This window comes from Hypanus sabinus, chromosome 9 (assembly GCF_030144855.1).
Source record: "Hypanus sabinus isolate sHypSab1 chromosome 9, sHypSab1.hap1, whole genome shotgun sequence".
Lineage (NCBI taxonomy): Eukaryota > Metazoa > Chordata > Chondrichthyes > Myliobatiformes > Dasyatidae > Hypanus > Hypanus sabinus.
Genome location: NC_082714.1, coordinates 100,369,873 through 100,389,809, shown reverse-complemented (window position 1 = coordinate 100,389,809; position 19,937 = coordinate 100,369,873). Strand labels below are relative to the sequence as shown.

The window sequence follows — 19,937 nt, the reverse complement described above, 5'->3', positions numbered from 1 at the left end:
TCAACGGATGACACACTTTGGCGTAACCTTTCACAAACCAGCAGTAATACCCACAGAACCCCAAAAATGAGCACAAAGCGCCCACTTTCTGGGGTCTCGGCCAGGTGGTCACGGCCTCTATCTTGGTTGGATCAGTAGCCACTCCCTCTTGTGAAATGATATGGCCAATGTAGCTAACCGAAGACCTGCAGAACTGGCATTTGTCTAGGGAAAGCTTCAACTTTTCTTCATTAAGCTGGCCCAACACCTTCAACAGCCTCTCCTCATGTTCCTCCAAAGTCGATCCAAACACTATCAAATCGTCCAGGTACACCAGCAACTCTAACAGATTCATATCCCCCACAGTTCTCTCCATGAGCCTCTGGAAGGTGGCTGGGACTCCGGATATGCCTTGGGGCATTTGTTTGAACTGAAAGAACCCCAGCGGGCAGATAAAAGCGGTCTTCTCTTTATCGCCCGCACTCATCGGGATCTGGTAATACCCACTTCTTAAATCCAGCACACTGAACCACTTCGTACCGCTCAGGCAGGCCAACGCATCCTCGACTCTTGGGACAGTATATTGATCAGGGACAGTTTGCCGATTCAACATCCTGTAGTCAACACACATGCGCACCTTCCCTTTCTTCTTCCGTGCCACCACTATTGGGGACATATAAGGACTTCGAGACTCAGCTATGATTCCGGCCTCCTTCAACTTGCACAAGTGCTGCCGCACGTCCTCAACATCTGCCGGAGCCAGCCGCCGGGATCTCACTCTGAACGGGGTGTCTTCCGTCACCCGGATGGTGTGGCGAGTGCTTTTGGAGCAGCCAACATCAAACTCGCCCCGAGATAAAACAGCTTCCATGTTCAGCATCTTCTCCACTAGCCTGTGTTTCCACTCCGGCGACACTGGGGAATTCCCGAAGTTAAAAGCTTCAACGGTCAGCTCCCTTCGATGCTCCGATCCCTCCCCGTTAGGGGTCCTCACTGGTGCGCTAGACATTACCGTCACGGGGAACAGATGTGCCAGCGGCATTCCCCTCTTAAAGGTGATTTCACTTGCCGTAGTGTTCCTGACACTTATAGCTATACACCTCGCATGTACCACCTCTGGTCTCTGCACTTCGAGCCTCACCAGCGCCCCCACCGGAAATTGTGTCTCCCCTTCAAGATCGTCCAGGGCATCGACTAACAGGGCTTCGCCCGTCGGCACTCCTGGGAATCTCCATCACTAGTGCTACCTCCCCGGGTCAGATCACCATGGGCCTCGCCTGCGTACCCCACACCGTCCCTCGTTTACACTCCGGGTCCAGCCCTTGGGAGGCAAACCCTTCTTCGAACACTGCTTGAAACACTGGGTGCACTGAGAGGGTCTCCAGAAAGTCTTCCCCCCCTTTCTCCTTACAAGCTCCCAGGAGCCGTCGCACAACAGGGGAGTTAGTCCCCACCAGGAGGGCAGCACCACCAGTTTCCACCAGGTCAGGACACACCAACACCAACGTCTCAATAGCTTCAGACACTCCCACATCGCCCTCTGAGAACTCCAATCTCACCGATAGGTACCCATCGTACGGATAGTCACCCTCGCTCACACCCCAAATCTGCAGGGCGTCAATGGGGTTACCGGCAAATGGTTTAGATATTGATTGTAGAAAGACCGGTACAATAAGGTCACCTGCGATCCAGTATCAAGAACAGCTTTTGCGTAAACTTCCTCTATCCGTAGACCCACACTGGCATGGGGTCCTACCAGCCCATCTGAAATAGAGGCATGAGCACCCAGTGGTCTTCCGGCTGATCTCTGGGAACGTGTTCCTCCAGAGGCTCCAGTCCGTTCCCTCACTGAGCCTCTCCTAAGTGTCCCACACACCTCTCCCTACTTAGTCGTAGGGGGGCTTGTCCTCCGTGGGACTCCTTGTCTCTCACAATCCCACCTAAAGTGTCCCTCCTCTCCACAGCTATAGTACACCCTCGGCCACCCACAGTCTCGCCTGAAATGCCCCTCTTTCCCACAGTTAAAGCACACACGGCCTGCCGCCCCTTCTCTCCCAGGACGGCTCCCACACCAACCCACTGCACTGGTCGCCACCGGGAATGGGTACCTTCCCTGTCCCTCCATTCCAGAGGGGGTTCCCTACTCCCCGGGGGGTTGTCAATCCTCCACCTAACCACCACTTCCTGTATCGCTGAAGATCGCTCCCATAGGCCTGCGCCCCTTTTTCGCCCCAACGCTCTCTTTTCCTCCCGCACCTCTCTAATCAGTTGCCCAAACGATGGAGGGGGGCCTTTCCTATAAGCCTGCCGGATAGTCCACACCACCTTGTCCTCCTCCAGAGAGCCACTGAATATCTGACTCATCCTCACGCTAGCCACTTCAGGCGCCTTCACTAACCCCGGCGCCGCAACCCCGTAAGCATCCCCTCCATCCGAGATACGTACTCGGAGAGCTTTTCCCCTCTCCGTTGTTCCATGCATTGAAACTCTGCTAAAAGCAGCCAAGGTTCCCCTGACAACCCAAATGCTCCCTCCAAAACTTCTAGGCATTCCTCCACTGAGGCCCCAGGCTTCTCAGCTTTCAACTCCTGAACTATTTTGGCTGCTAAATCCCTCAAACTTCCCACCAATCGCCACCTCCGAGCCTGGCCACTCCTCTAACATCAAAGATGCATGATCGATCCAGGTCTCATAGTCCACCTCTCCATCCGGGGTACGCTTTGCTCCGGAGAACACCCCCAGCTTCAGCCGTGGCCTCTTGGCCACCCCCACCAGGGAATTAAATGCGGCTGCCAGCTCCGAGGCTTCCACCCTACCTGGGGAGCGGGGCTTAGTCACGACTCCCTCCTCCCACCTCCCTTTACTAGTGCCAGGCACCTCTCTGGGGTCCGGGTCCACCTCTATCTCTAGCTCCTCAGCCTCATCCTTGGAGAGGGTGCGGAGCCCCCACAGCCCCGCCTCCCCCGGAACACTGACCGTCGCCGGCAGTTCCAACGTTCTGGCGTCAGCACTCATATGAACCAACACCCAGCTAGACTCTACCTCTTTACCACACTGTCTAGCTACCAATTCTACCTGCCCAATACCCTTCACCGAACTTATGCCCCGCACTATCGCGTCTCCCGAAACTCAAAAATTCAATCCGCTCATTGCGCAGGCATACTGCACCGGTACACCTTCAAATTTGCACCAGCTAACAATCTTATCTGTGTCAATCTCCCCTCTGCTGCCTGCGCGATTCCACAGCCCCTGACAATCCAATCCCGGACGAGCCCCCACAAATGTAACACTTACCAACAGGCTGGTATATGTCTAAGGGAAAAGGAGATCCAGCCACACACCAATCCCACCTCCAGTACACGCAGGTGCTGTGAGAATCGAGTTTATGCCTCGCTCCCGCCCACAGTATCAAACCCACAACGAATATCGTTATGAAATACACTTTAAAGAGTTTACTAAAATTAAAAGAGTATTAGGCAATACAATATATATGCAAGGTAACCAAACAAAAAGGTGCCAACTTATCAAAGTTCAATCAGTTTAGTGCACATCGTAGGAGCTCAAACATCGAACAATTCGAACCCTCGTTGCTTGCCTCCAACCTTCACGTCTTCGCACCTAGGACCACGCCCGGTGGTCTTCTGAGCAGTGCAGCACACATCCACCTTCCTCGACGTCTTCCTCCCGCTCTCTACCAAAAGCCCGCGAAAAACCCCTCCCCCAAGTTCCCAGCCTCACAAGACAAATTAACATTCCCCATTGGTTAACAAGTGAATACAATTACCATATCAACAAGTATAAAGCAAAACAACTGTGAGAGAAACACTTACCAAAGAAGCATTCCTACTCTTAACAAACCAAAAAACCCATTTTGAGTAACATACACAGGACATTGTACATTAGCCAAGGTTGTTTATCTCAGATATTGCTGATCTGTTTGGATTTTTATGCACAACAAGATTCAAGAGAGTTTAATATCATTTCCTATACACACCTTTCATGGAGAATGAAATACTTGCTACTCCAGATCCAATGCAGCATAAAAAAAGCACAATTAAAACAACAAAGAAAGCAGAGCAGAGTGATGATGGCACTAAATGGCGACTCCTTTGCTTGCACCTTCAGAAACAACTCTTTTTCCATCTGTAATATCTTTATTTTTGCCTTTCGGGGTTCTTTTGAAGACCCTGACCTGGAGTTACATGCTGACTTTGGTTCTTTACAGGAATGGGACCCACTCTTGGTTTTCAGGACTGGTCATTGTTCGGCAGGCCAAGGGCTCAGCCTAAGTATTTGGCTCGCCTTCGCAAGCCTAAGATCTCGGGCCTCTGGTTGATCGAGGGTCGGTATCATGACAGAAGAACCATATGTAATTGGGGGAGTTGAAATACCTGTGGCTGTGTGCCCAGAGACGCATAATCTTTGGGCACAGAGCTGGAGAAAAGCAACATGGCAGAATTTTAACATCATAAACCAGCGAGTTGTTTGTTATGTCTCCGCACTTGCTGTGAAAACAGAGACACCTCCCTTTTTAGGGAGAGAGAGAACCTGTGGTATGTCGAATGTAGTCTTTGGGGTAACTGCAAGTCTGTGTCTTTACCAGCGCTTTGCTCACGCTTGAGTGCTCAGTGGCGGGTGCCGATACTTTGTCTTTTTTTGCAGGTGGTGGGATAGGGGATTGTTGCTTGCTGCCACTTATGCACAGGAGGGAGGAGCTTGGAGGGGGGTACTTTGGGGTTCTAACATTTGACTATCACTCATTCTCTGGGGCACTCCTCTGTTTTTGTGGATGGTTGCGAAAAAAAATCTTTTCAAGATGTATATTGTATACATTTCTGACATTGAATTATTCCTTTGAACCATTGAATAAAATAATAAATATAAATACATAAGAAAGATTACATACATTGATTGAATATACATAACGCGATGGTAGGCACAGGAGCATCTGTACATGAGATGACTGGCAGGAAATAATTATGGAGATAGGGCATGTGGTGGGGTGCATTTGTGGGTGGAGGTGTTAATCAGCATTACTGCTTGGAGAAAGTAACTGTTTTTGAATCTGGTGGTCCTGGCACAGACACTATGTACTTTCTCGCTGGTGGGACTGGGACATACAGTCCCTGTGCATGATGAGTGGGATCCTTTATGACATTGTTGACCTTTTTCCAACACCTTTCTGCATATATGGCCTTGATGGCGGGTAGGCTGGTGCTAGTAATGCACTGGGCAGTTTTGACTACCTGCTGTACAGCCTTCCAGTCCACTGCAGTGCGGTTTCTGTAGGTGTTGCAGCATGTTAGGATGCACTCTGTAGAAGGTCATATGTATTGATGTGAATAGTCCAGGTCTCCTCAGCCTCCTCAGAAAGCAGAAGCTTTCGCGATTGTGTAGGTTGTGTTCTGGGACATGAGAGGTTGTGTAAGATAAACACTCTCAGGAACTTGAAACTGCTATATCACTGAAGTAAAAAGGGATGCAAGCAGTATGAGTTCTCCTGAATTTAATAACTGTTTTCTTGGTCATGTTGACATTGAAGAAAGGGTTATTTTACTGGCAGCAGATCTCAAGTTCTTCCACCTCCTCTCTGTAGGCAGTCTCATTGTTGTTGGTAATGAGTCCCACAACTGTTGTGTCATCAGCAAGCTTGACAATGTGATTTCTTGGGTGTTTGGCCATGAAGTCAAGTGTAAGCAGTGTGTGCACAGCAATGGGCTCGGCACTGCCTTGGAGGGCACCCGTGTTGAGGATGATGGGGAGGGAGGAGAAGTTGGGCATCTGGCTGATCTGAGGTCTGTTGTTTAGGAAGTCCAACACAGTTGTAAGGTGGCACACTTAGGTCAAGGATTAAGAATTTGTTCACCAGTGTCTGTGGGACAAAGGCATTGAATGCCGAATTGAAATCCAGAAACATCATGCTGATGCAACTGTACTTTCTTTCTAAGTAAGTCAGAGCCAGGTGCATGACAGATGTTGTGGCATCTGTTGTAGAGTGGCTCTGTCAGTAAGCATATTGGTGAATATCCAGCGTGGCAAGAATGGAGTTTTTGGTGTGTTCCATTATCAGTTGTTCAAAGCACTTCATGATGATTGGCATCAGTGCCACTAGGCACCAGCTGTGGAACTGGTTCAGCAATGATGATGGCAGCTTGAAGCTTATGGGAACTGCAGCATGGATAAGTGAAGTGCTGAAGATGTCCATGAAGACGTCAGACTCTAGAGCTTACAGAGAATGGTGCAAAAAAAAACAAACAAACAAAAAGACATCCCGTGAACCATTCCTGTGGAGGAAAATGCTTTGTTAATTAGAGAGGTCAGAGGACAATGGCCACTGGCTTAAGCTGACAGGAAGGCAACAGTAACTCAAAAAACCATGCTTTACGACAGTAGTATGCAGAGGAGTATCCCTGAATGCTTTACACATCAAACCTTGAAGTGGTTGGGCACACATGCACTCTGACCACATTATTAAGTACAGGAGGTACATAATAAAATGCCACTGAGTATAATTTCCCTCTTTCAATACTATCACCTGCTTTAAATCACACTTTGTCAAAGATTATTAAATAAGTCATCCTTTAATAACCAATAGAAACAGTTGATGTTTCGGTCCCAGACACTTCATCAGACCCTAATGCAGGACCTTGGCTCAAAACGTTGACTCTTTACTCTTTTCCATAGATGCTGCCTGACCTGCTGAGTTTTTCCAGAACTTTTTGTGAGTTGCTTGGATTTCCAGCATCTGCAGTTTTTCTTGTGCTGTAATATCCAATGTTTGCCAGAAAATACAATGTTCTTGCTTCTAGTGTGTACAATACTGACCACCTCTGACCTTCAGCTAACTGTCCTCTAACCTTCACAATGACTAAAATACCTGCAGAGTTCGAAGGGGAAAGCAGACAATGGCACAGAGCTTACAGACCTGTTTTCCTTCCACACAGCATGGTGCTCATCTCAACTGACTGAAACAGAAGCTCAAATCTGCCAACTGCAGTATTGATCAACAACAACTCAGCTCTCACATCATGGTGCTGAATTTGCTTACCCATTAGTATTGTGTAGGCAGCAGGATATCGCTGACCGCTTGCTCAACTTTTAGCAAAATCAATAGTACTAATCTACACTTACCACTGCAAGAACATAAACAAAAAGCAAACTGGTGGTAGAGTATATACACCTCTCTACTGGGAGTTGCAAACAATCTTTAAATGAGGGAGGCAGGTATTAGACAGGTTAGAAATTACCTTCAGAATTTTTGATGTGTAGGCAAGGTGAAATGTCAGCTGCATTACTTTTCTTAAGCATACTATATATTCTGACAGGATTTTAATAGGGGGCTCAATGTCAGGTTCTATTTTGTTTCGAACTGACTGCCAGATAATTAATTGTTAATTCCTTTCTCAGAATGGATGGCACTGACAACACGTGTGCAGAATCATAAGCAAGATTGACATCTGTGGAAGGAAAAGCCCCCCCACACACACCCCTGCAGTAATACGAGATCTCAATTTTCTGGCAATAGTGAGAAAGGAATATTGCGCCTGCTTGGAAGTTCTTTGATCTGAATACTGAATAGATTTTGCAACACAGAACAGGAGTGTTGGGCCTAAGTGCCTGTCATAAGTCAGGTGTTAAATCAGGACCCAACTGCAGGACCCAGACACTGGAGTCCCAGAAACAGGACGAGCCAGAAACCCAAGGACAGGACAGGCTGCAGTCTAGGCAGGGGAAGCAGGACCAGGACGAGGGACTGGGAACAAGGAACCTGGGGTGGACTCTGAGCCCGAGACTGGACAAGGACCCAGAACCCCGGTCTTGCCTCAGGCTCAGACCCCAAACCCAGGCAAGGACATGACAACTCTTGACTAGGGACTTGGTGTTGGGGCTTGGGTCGAGGCTGCAGGCTTAGGTGAAGGCTGCAGGCTTGGAGCTTGGGGAACTCAGATGCTGGAGCTAGGGGCAGACTAGGAATTGTACATCAACATGGAGCCAGGACTTACCCATCGACAAGCAAGGACTCATCTATCACTCCACACCAGGGTGGGGCAGGACCATCCGTCAGGTAACAGCAGAACAGCCTGACCTACCAGACAGAGGCAAGAACAAGGCAAGACAGATCCCCCCCACAGGGCAACAGCAGAACAGCCTGACTTACCCCACAGGGGCAAGGACAGGAAGAGACAAACACCAAGGAACAACAGAGAGATCCACCTCTGCATCAGGGTAGCTCCGAGTAGCCATTAAAGCCAGCAGCCTTGGCTGGCTACAGAAGCAACTGGATCCCTACCTAGCTTGGAGTGGCAGACAGCCACCCAGCTGGCCCAGAAACAGCTGAATGCATACTACAATGACCACTCCGACTACTACCAGCAAGGCTCCCAGAAGCCATGGTTCTCCAACACAGCCCCAAGGAGGGCAAGTGTCCATTCTAGCCTTCCACCAGCCATCTGTGCCATGATCAACTTGACAAGACAACCCTCAACCACACACAATACCAGGCCCACTTATATTCCCAGTTCCAATATGAGCCTCAGATGTTTTTGGTTAAGTCCAACCGCAGTATCGGACCGCCAGAAAACCCAGAGTCCGGAGTACGCGGACCGGACCATGGACTTCAGACTGAATCACCGCAGTGCCCTTTGTGTGCGTGTGTGTTACTGTTCAATTTGTGCCTCCTCCCACGAGACTTTATTCAAGAATTTACACCCGCATGATGTGTGGACAGATTCTTCTTAAGTTTGCAGATGACACCATCAGGTTGAGAGCTTCCAGTTTCTAGGAGTGAAAATCACCAATAGACTGTCCTGGTTCTGTTACATAGATGCCACAGCCAAGGAAGCTCACCAACACTTCAGCATCCTCAGGAGTCTAATGAAATTCAGCATGTCCCCATTGATTCTTACCAGTTTTTAAAGGTGCACCACAGAGGGTATCCCATCCCAGTGTCTCATGGCATAGTATGGCAGCAGGTCAGCTTGACACCACAAGAACATGCATAAAGTTGCAAAAACAGCTCAACACATCGCAGAAGCAAGTTTCTCCAAAGACTTTGTCTACACTTCTCACTGACTCAGTATGCATAATGAAAAGCCCTTCTACCCCAGCCATGCTCTCTTCTTCCCCCCTCCAACTGGGCAGAAAACCAAATGTATTAAAGCATGTACCTTCAGGCAGGCTATAGATAACTCATACTATTCACACCCCTCTTTATATCAGTAGTACAGCAGTAGCAACTGCAAGCACCTCAAGCTTCTGTATAGGAATACCCAATAAAATGGCCATTGAGTGTATATCCTGCATTGTTACTGCTTTTGATGAAATGATATGTATGGATGGTATGCAGAATAAGGTTTTTCATTGTGTGTGTAACAATAATGTCCTAATAATCATTATTTCATGTACAGGGTTCTCAGATTATTAACTGTAATGTTAACTGTTAACTGAATATATAAAATGACTTCTCTGTAGCATTATAATGAAATGCCTTCTTTGTAGGTAACTGATGAGGTAATGCTCTGTTTAGTTGAAGTGCTTGAGTTATAATTATTGATAACAGGGGAACTGAACAATGGAAGCAATGTCATTCCAACTGTGTGCGTGGGAACCTGGAGTGAATATGCGGGATTTTCGAGAGGAGAACTGAAGAGGAAGGACATGCTGGACGCGCTCTGGTTGACCACCAAAGTTGGTCCCGGGTGGCGGGTCGAGGAGGTTGTAGAAGATCGAGTGATGAACTGAGGGCTTTGATAATTGAACTCTAACTGTTGTGCACAAATTGAATGAACTCTGATAAGTTTTGGCACCTTTTTCTTTTCTTTTTATATTGTATCGCTATTAATTACCTAGTTCCAGTAAGATTTATGAAGTGTACTCTGTAAAACGTACATTGTGTGCCGTCTGATATTGTATGTGCGAGTCTGTACCAGCGTGCATTACACAGCCTCTACGCAAACGGGAGACACGGTTTGGCGGGTGGACAGATTTTCCCCTAGACAAACACAAGCCAATAACCCTGGGTGTTACACATGCTATCATGAGATTCCCATCTCCCTTCTTTCCTTTACATGAAGCTTGTGATAATTCACTATAACCACTCCTTTAATCTTTCCCTTTCACCAGTGTGAATTCTATTTGCTCCTACAAAGATAACAGCAGAGGCTAAAGAGGAAGGGAGAAACCAAGGAATTGTTGGCTGCAGGATCACTTCACTCTACAGTGAACGACAAAATATGGGAGGGAAAACTTTAACCTTCCAAAAAAAAAGTTGGTCTCTATTTCTTTAAAAGTGCCAAATTATTCATGAGCATTGACGGAGAAACTCACTGGGCTGAGCAACATCTGTGGAGGGAAATGGAATTCGATTTTCTGGGTCAAGGTCCTTCATCTGGACTCCCCCAGCCAATCTTGCTTGCTACATGACCCATTGAGTTCCTTCAGCTCTTTGGCTTTTCATTCAGATGTCCAGCATCTGCAGTATCTTTTGTCTTAGTTATTCATGATATTTGAGTAACAACTGGTTTTGGTCTGACTAAGTTTTCCACCATAACACTGACACCTCCCTCTTTCCACAGATGCAATTTGACACACTCAGTACTTTCAACAATTGCAGATTTCCAGTATCTGCATGTTTTGAATTTCTTGTTATTTAGCTTCTTTTATCTGGCAGCACCTGTAACCTGGGTTCATTCCTGACCTCAGTTACTGTGGGTGTGGCATTTCCACATGTTCTCTGTGGGGGTTTTCTCTGCTTATTCCAGTTTCCCACATGTCCTAAAAATGCGCTGGTCAGTAAGTTAATTTTCCCCTGTACATTGCCTTAGGTGATAGAATCCGGAAAGAGTCAAAGAGAATAGAACAAGGTTTTAGGAAATGGTTGGTTGAGGAAGGTACAGACTAGATGGACAGAAGGGCCTGTTTCCATGTGAATGACTATGACTACATTGAGACTAGTTTACTCGAATGCAAACTAATAAATAAACTATCAATAACAAACCAATAAAGTACAATGCAAAGTTCTTGATAATTTTCTTGCACAATGCTGTAATGTATTCATATTCTAAATAGGTAGCTGCCTCCGGTCAAATGCTGCAGCAGAAACTTTAAACAAACATGCTAAAGATTTGTGAACATGACTCTTTCCATACATCAGTACATAAAAGTACAGGTGGAGATTTGGGTAGAGACATGGGCTGTTCTGCTCCTGGTGCCTTTTCTGCTGTTCAATCAGAATGGCTGATCTTTTACCTCAGAGCTGTGTTGTTGTTTCAGTCCCTGTGTTTCCTTACTGTTAACAAATCTACTGAGAAGAGTTTAGACTCAGTCTGACGGCTTTTTCCTCATAAGTTATATCCAAAGCTCAATCTAGTCAACATGCCCTGCACACCCTCCACTGTCAGTACATCCTCCTTTGGAGAGGAAGAGCAGGCGGTCACTGTAATACAAAGATATAAGAAACAAAGGTTGGTGTTGGCAATAACCGATGTCTCTATGATGAGGATGGACTAACCTGAATTTACAAACAAGGTTGACAAGTGAGATTATTCTCAAAAGACAGGCTTACTACATCATGGTTATATGCATTCAGATGTTGCAATAACCTTCTCAAGGAGTGAGTGTTGAATCAATCTTCATTTCCTTTCCAATGTTGTGAGACTGTAGATTTAATATTATGCTTTGCTGTGAATTACAATTTCAGGCAAGTTGCTTGTTCTGCAACCGAAACAGCAGAAGCAGTTTTGGCGCATTGTTACGTGTGACCGGAGGATCAAGCTGTACCTTTGATATCCCAGAGGGTGAAGTGGCGACTGTCGGCTGCCTCTGGAGCCAGCGTGAAGTAAAAGTGATGCCCGCCCTGTGGCTCGTCTTTATCCACCACACTGACTGTGTGCACCAGCTGCAAGGGAGAACACAACTGTCAACAGGAGAGCAGCAACTCTTCTGGAGTAACTCTGCATCTGTCTATAGACCATAAACCAAGTGCTGAATGAGAGTGCTGTCTGCATAGACAAGTGCTGGTTTTCCAGTGTATCAGCAACACTAATTATTGTTCTCCATTGGGCATGTGACATTAAACATCTATCAGAGTTGTAAGAAACAATTATCAAAACACCACCAAAGGAAGGGGTGGAGCGAAGTAACGATGGCACTAAACAGCGACTCCTTTGCTTGCATCTTCAGAAACAGCTCTATTTCTATCTTTGATATCTCTTTCTTACCTTTTCCTGATCTGGAGACACACTCTGACTTTGGTTCTTTGCGGGAGTGGGACCTGCTCTTATGGCCTCACGACTGGCCATTTTCTGACACCCCAAGGATACGGCCTGGAAGACTAGTGCACCAAGGTGCTGGATTTTCATGGCTCTGGGGATGTGCTGATTCTAGGCTGGTGGCTCTGATTGAAGTGTCGTGGGAGAACACAGAACTTCAGGAGCAGCGAGTTAGCTGCTGGGGGTTTACGTTGTGAAATGCGGTCTCCTCTTTTTCCCTTATTAGGGAGAGAGAGAGCCTGTGGTATGTCAGATTACCAGGTGAACGAGTAGTCTTTGGGGTACTACAAGTCTGCGTCTTTATTGGTGCTTGCTGCAGCTTGAGTACCCGGTGGAAGGCACTGATGTTTATTTGCTGGTGAGGATCGGGGCTGGGGGGCGATCATTGCCTTGCTGCCACTTATGCATGGGAGGGGGGAGCTGGGGGGCACTTTAGGTTCTAACGTTTAACTGTCATTCCTTCTTTGGGGCATTCCTCTGTTTTCGTGGATGTACGTGAAGAAAAAGAAATTCAAGATATATATTGTATACATTTCCCTTACATTAAATGTACCTACTGAACCTATTGAACCTCAATAAATCTGGCTACTATGGACCGATCTAAAAACTTTTCCTAACCTCATTATCAATAACAGCTTGAGCTTGAGTGTAGAATCTATAAGTTTGTCAGATGTTCCTTCATTGGGCAGCCTTGTGCCAGTTTGACACAAGGTTATAAGAAAGAGAACAGCATCTTGATATTTGGTCCTTCCAACGTGCTCTAGCATCCACCGTAGCTGAACCTCCATCTCAATACCATTCTGCTTTGATGTATTATGTGTCCAGAAATTTACCTCCTTCTTCAGTGATTTGGAATCCGCCCCACCTTCTGAGTAAAGATATTTCTTCTGGCCTCAGTCCTAAAGAGTCATAGGGTCATTGAAAGGTGCAGTTGGGAAACAGGTCCTTCAGCTAGCTGGGTCCACATCATCATTCACCATCCACTTACTCTCATCCTGCCTTCATCCCACCTTTCTAACTGTCTATATTCTCTAGAACCACTCCAGATTCTACCTGTCTCCAACTCAGAAGGGACAATTTACAGTGCCCAGTTAACTTACTAACCAACTTAACTGGGGATTGGAAGTAAGCTGACGCACCTGAAGAAAAGTCACAAGGAGAATGCGACCACCCTCAGACTCACACTCAGACCTGGATCCCTGGATCTGTGAGGCTGCAACACTGCATCACCCATCTTCTTGCCCTGTGAAGCTGAGATGGTAGCCCTTCACTCAACATGCTCACCCTCCGCACTCAGGCATGGGAAACATCCCCCTTCTCCCAGTCTGTCAATCCCTGTGAGACTATGTATAAATTTTACAGGAATCTCCTCTGAAATCTTGAGAAAAATTTACAGTCGACCCAATCTCTTTTCATGCTGCAATCCGGCTTGCCAAGAATCACTGGTAAACCTTCATTACAGCAAGTGTATCCTATAAACTATGAGTTATAGAAGCAGAAATAAGTAATTCAACTCTTCAAGGCTGCTCCACCATTCAATCATGGATAATCAATTTTTCAATCCCATTTCCCCACCTTCTCCCTGTAACCCTTCACTCCCTTCCAATCAAGAACCTATCAATTCATGCCTGGAGTACACCCAATGACACAGCCTCCACAGACCTCTGTGGACACAAGTTCTATCGACTCTCTGATTGAAATTCCTCTGCATCTCACTTTTCATGGGACATCCCTTTATTCTGAGGTTGTGTCTTGGGATCCCAGACTCTCCTAGAAATGGAAACATCCTCTTCATGTTCATTCTATGCAGGCCTCTCTGTAACCAAAGGTTTCAGTCAGATCCCACTTGTTCATCTGAACTCCATTGAGTAGAGGCCCAAAGTTGTCAAACACTCCTCATATGTTAAGCCTTTTATCCTTGAGTTCATTAGATATGAACTCAGGAACAAAACCTCTTCTGGATGTTATCCCAGGCCAGCAATCTTCATTAGATAGCAGGCCCAAAGTTGTTCACAGAATTCCAAATACGATCTGACAAATGCCTTATAAACCTTCATCAGTATATCCTGGCTTTTCTAATCTAGTCCACTTGCCCTTTCTTAAGCAAGGCATCTTAAAATGCACCCAGCACTGCATCTGTGGTCTCAGCAAAGCTTAGCATAATTGTAGCAAGATATCCTTGCAGTTTAATCAGATCCTTTACTTGTGAGCAGAGAACTGATAGTAGTTCATAAAATTGTGAGAGAGATTAAACAGATTGGGCAAGCTGTATCTTTTCCCCAGGGTCAAGTTGTCTAATACCAGAGAGGATGCTTTTAAGGTAAGAGGAGGTAGCTTCAAAGGAGATGTGCAGGGCAAGATTTTGTATGCAGAGGTGGGTTGGTGCCTGGAATGTACTGCCAGGGTTGCAGTGAAGACAAATATGATAGAAGATCTTAGGTTGTCACATGAATGTGCAGGAAAAGGAAGGATATGGACATTATGTAGGCAGAATTGTTAATTGGGTTGGATATTTGGCTGATAATGTAATTAGTTTGACACAAACTGTGGGCTGGAAGGCTTGCTCCTGTACTCTGTGTTCTATGTATGGTCTATGCTCTAATTTGAAAGCTGAAACTAAATCCTCATGAAGGAAGAGAACACAGAGGTGTTAGGAGTTAGGTCTACAGCAAGGTTTAGGCAAGATAAAGAAACAATTGAAACCGTTTCTACTATTTAGAGCAGATGGAATAGATGCCCACTTGCCTAATTATTCATCATAGTGTTTTTTTTCAGTTAGATCCAGTCGTCACTGGGATTGTGAACTTCCCTCATCTGTCAGCAGCTCCAGGAACAGGCAGTTTTCCCAGCACTGGAAGCGAGTCACCAATCAGTTCTGGGGAATGGGTCAAAAGCAAGGGATTGTGGACTGCTCCAACAAATGAGCATAGAGCAAAGCTTAGCATAGAGAGTGGGATTGCTGCCCACTCACAGTTCTCAATCTCCATTAGCAAGATCTTACTTGTAACCAATGATAAATATTTAGCAACCAAAGTGGTTAATTGCGTTAACAGCAACACTCTTCCAATGAGTACCAGATATCCAACCTATTCCATAGAAATGGAAATATGCAAAACATTTAAAGTTGTCCACACCTGTGAAAACACTAAGACCAAAAGCCTTGAGCAGAAATAGGCCATGTGGCCTATCAAGTCTTCACCGCCATTCCATCATGGCTGATTTATTAACCCTCTCAATCCTATTCTCTCCCCATAACCTTTGACACCCTTACAGATTAAGAAACTATCAGCCTCTGCTTTAAATATACCCAATGACTTAGCCTCCACAGCCATCTGTGGCAATGAATTCTACAGACTCACCAGCTCTGGCTGAAGAAATTCCTCCTCATCTCTGTTCTAAAGGGACATCCTTCTATTCTGCGGCTGTGCCCTCTAGTCCTAGACTCCCCCACTGTACAAAACATCCTCCTCAAATCCACTTTATCTAGGCTTTCCAATATTCTCCCCTCATTCTTCTAAGCTCCAGTGAGTACAGGTCCAGAGCCATCAAACGTTCCTCATACGTTAACGCTGTCATTCTCGGGATCATTGTTGGGACCAGCCTCTGGACCTTCTCCGATACCAACATATTCTTTCAGAGATAAGGGATCCAAAACTGTTCAAAATAGTCCAAGTGTGGTCTGACCATTGCCTTATAAAGCTTCAGCATTACATCCTTACTATTAGATTCTATTTCTCTCAAAATGAATGCTAAGATTGCATTTGCCTTTCTTTCCACTGATTCAACCTGTAAGTTATCCTTTAGAAAATCTTGCACTGGGACTCCCAGGTTCATTTGCACTTCCGATTTCAGAATTTTCTCTCCATTTAGATTAGAAAATAGTCCACGTATTTATTCCTTCCATCAAAGTGTTTGGTCCTGTATAGTCGCCCCTCGGTATCCACGGGGGATTGGTTCCAGGACCCCCTGCAGTTACTAAAATCCACAGATGCTCAAGTCCCTTATATAAAATGGTGTAGTATTTGTATATAACCTACGCACATCCTCTTGTATACTTTAAATCATTTCTAGATGACTTATTGTGGTGAACTATGTGCCTGTCGGGACACGCCCCCTGCTGACTGCTCCTGTAGCTCCTCCCACAGGCCCCTGTATAAAGGAGATCTGAGGCCTGACGCTCGGCCTCAGTCTCCAGGACATTGTATGATAGACACTCACTCCTGGTTCCTTCTTCCAGTCAATAAAAGCCGATATCTCGCCTTACGTCTCAGTGTGAGTTATTGATGGTGCATCACTTATAATACCTAATACAATGTAAATGCTATGTTATACTGTATTGTTTAGGGAATAATGACAAGAAAAAAGAGTTTGTGCATGTTTGGTACAGATGCAACCAATGTAGATCTTCTGGGATATGGAAGTATCACTACTAGTGCACCCACAATCTCTTCAGCTTCCTCTTTCAAGACCCTTGGAAGAAGTCCTCCACATTCAGGTGACGAATCAACCTTCAGATCTTTCAGCTTCCAAACAACTTCCCCTTAGAAATACAGCTATGTCACTTCTCCAGCATCATTTTTCAGTGTTCGATATCCACTCCTACCTCTCGTTTACTCTTCTCTTGGGATCCAGTATCAAACCAATCTACCTGCATATTGCTATTGCCATGATTATTGTAACATTGTCCTTTTTACAAGCCTTTGCTATCTCCTATTGTAATTTGTACCCAACGTCCTGTCTACTATTCAGAGGCCTGTATATAATGACCATCTGGGTCTTTTTAACCCTTGCTGTATCTTACCTCGACCCACAAGGATTGTCTGATCCTATGTCAATTTTTTCTAAGGGCTTAATTTCATTTTTTACCAATAGAGTCAACCAACCTCTCAACCTACTTTCCTGTCCTTTTGATATGATGTGTATCCTTAGATGCTAAGCTTCCAGCTGTGACTTAACTCAGCCACCGTATCATACCTACCAATCTCTAACAGTGCAACAATTCATCTTCCTTATTCTGTATATTGTGTGTATCATACTTGTAAGAGATCTCTCTCTTGTTAACAATTGTTACATTTTAAATAAAATGGCATCTCTTTCTCTTTCATACTCGGTCGTTTCACATGCAGTTTCATAGTCAGCTATCTCATAGAGATGTTGACAGAAGGCTTTGAATTTCCATAGTCAGAAATATAAACAGGCCAGCATTTGGTGGATATTTACCGTAGACACCAGGACAAACCATTCATTTTGTTTGAATTATTCTTCTACCTCATCATACACATGTGATAGTCAATCTGGCATTCCAGAAAACTTCAGTCGGCATAGCAACCTTGGAACTCAAAGCAAGTTGCAATATCATGACACAGTAAAAGGGGTATTACCTTTGGGACCTATTGACTTGCTATTTATTGAAATCAATATTGGTATCTTTGCCTAATGAGGGCAAGCTCTGACTTACATCAACAAATTGAATTTGCATGCTCCGGGAACAGATTTAGCAAATTACATTAACACAGAAATCCAATAAATATTGCATCTGTTACCTGACCCGGTTTGGCATCTTCACAGATAGCAGTTTCGAATGGCATAGAAAGTTCTGGAGCATTGTCATTGATGTCCAGGATCCTGACACTGAGGGAGGCCTTGCTCACTTGTGCATGGTTTTCTGCAGTAAACACATGATTTTGGAAACAGTGAATGACTAATTAGATGTTAACAAACAGGAGGAACAATCCAGAGAGAAGACAGCATGCCAAGCCCATACTCACAGCTCCAAGCATTTTATAAAAGATATTATGTTTGGATATGCATGAGAGACTTTTTTAGTGCCAACAGTGTCAGCACTGATTGTGTGCTAGGTTAATCACCTGTGTACAGTTTACTGGAGGTGTTCTCTGGCTGTGGAGGCAATGGTTATTTTACATGGCAAATTCACATTACAATTTACATTTATACCTCCTTGATTTCTTTGTCAATTAAACTGAATCCATTTTTTCTGATTCCCACAGATCATCTTATAATAACTAAATTAACTCAAGTAACATCGTACTGTAAAGATGCATAAAATGAAAAGAACAGAAAGCTCAGGTGCCGAGCTAGACCTCATACATTCCTGGCTATAATTTCATCACTGTATCAACACAGGATGGCACAGTCATATTGTAGTACAGCTAGCAGAGCCACTGCCTCACAGAGACATTGATCCAGGTTCAGTCCTGACCTCGGGTTCTGTCCATGTGGAGTTTGCATGTTCTCCCTCTGAGTGTGTGGGTTTACTCCACGTGCTCCGGATTCCTCCCACATTCCAAAAATGTGTGGGTTGGTGGCTTAATTGGCTGTTGTAAACTGTTGCTATTGTGCGGATGAGTGTTAGAATCTAGGAGGAGATAATGAAGAGGTGGGGAGAATTAATAAAAGGTGATTAGTCTAAATGGATAATCAATGCTTGGCATGGACTCAATGGGATGGAGGGCCTGTTTTTTTTTTTTTTGCTGCACCCCTCTATCCCCACAGATTGCTCCAGGAACAGGGATCTGGATTATAGCCGAAGTGGCTCACATCATGCTTTGGCAGTTGCAGAGGTACAGAGATGGCAGAAGCAATTCTTGTTATCAGGAGCATACGAGGCACTAAGTTGGTAAACATGGCTCCAATATCTGGGGACTATGAGAGAAAATAAGGAGATAGGTTCACCAATCCAGAGGTTGTTAGGGTGAGGCAAAAGAATTTATCTCTACAAGTGATGTTTCACACATAAATGTATAATTTTCTTGCTTTTTTAGCCAAACTGAGAAGGGAAATTTGGATTAGCAAATGTAAAAGGAACTCATTACTTATGCCTTAACACCTTCATTATACAAGGTCCTATAAGAGATCACACACACACACACACACACACACACACACACACACTTGTGGTAGAATTTATAGCTACGAGTTACTAATTTGCAAGGGGGTTGGGACCCGGAGCAATAGAGCAGTGAAAGAATTGCATGGAGTAAAGCCAGATCTAACATACAGAGAGGCATTGAGGAAAGAGAAGCAGAATAAAGGGTGTAAAGGTAGTAAGGCAGAAGGGCTAAAGTGTATGTGCTTCAATGCAAGAAGCATCAGGAACAAAGGTGATGAACTGAGAGCTTGGATACAGACATGGAATTATGATGTAGTGGCAATACAGAGACATGGCTGGAACCAGGGCAGGAATGGATTCTCAATATTCCTGGATTTCAGTGCTTTAAGAGGGATAGAGAGGGGGGGGAAGGGGAGGAGGGGTAGCATTACTGGTCAGGGATACTATTACAGCTACAGAAAGGGTGGGTAATGTAGCAGGATCCTCTTTTGTGTCAGTGTGGGTGGAGGTCAGGAACAGGAAGGGAGTATTGGGAGCAGATTGAGAGACAGATTTTGGAAAGATGCAAAAATAACAGGGTTGTTATCATGGGTGATTTTAACTTCCTTAATATTGATTGATTGAAAACTTGATTAGTTCCAAGAGTTTAGATTGTTAAGTGTGTCCAGGACGGATTCCTGTCACAGTATGTTGACAGGCCGACTAGGGGGAGTGCCATACTAGATCTAGTATTAGGTAACAAACCGGGTCAGGTCACAGATCTCTCAGTGGGTGAACATCTGGGAGACAGTGATCACTGCTGCCTGGCCTTTAGTTTTATCATGGAAAAGGGTAGAATC

The 19,937-nt window shown here is 45.2% G+C and overlaps 1 protein-coding gene across 1 annotated transcript in view; it reads right to left on the bottom strand.

Annotated features, from left to right (window-relative positions):
• The window catches only part of LOC132400103 (cadherin-22-like), an 845,421-nt gene that overhangs the window by 130,586 nt on the left and 694,898 nt on the right, over positions 1 to 19,937 (bottom strand). The window contains exons 9-10 of the mRNA XM_059981179.1: positions 17,792 to 17,913; positions 11,758 to 11,875 (exon numbers count right to left, since the gene is read on the bottom strand). Coding sequence (XP_059837162.1) covers positions 11,758 to 11,875; positions 17,792 to 17,913 — 240 coding nt within the window. The remainder of the gene's footprint in view (positions 1 to 11,757; positions 11,876 to 17,791; positions 17,914 to 19,937) is intronic.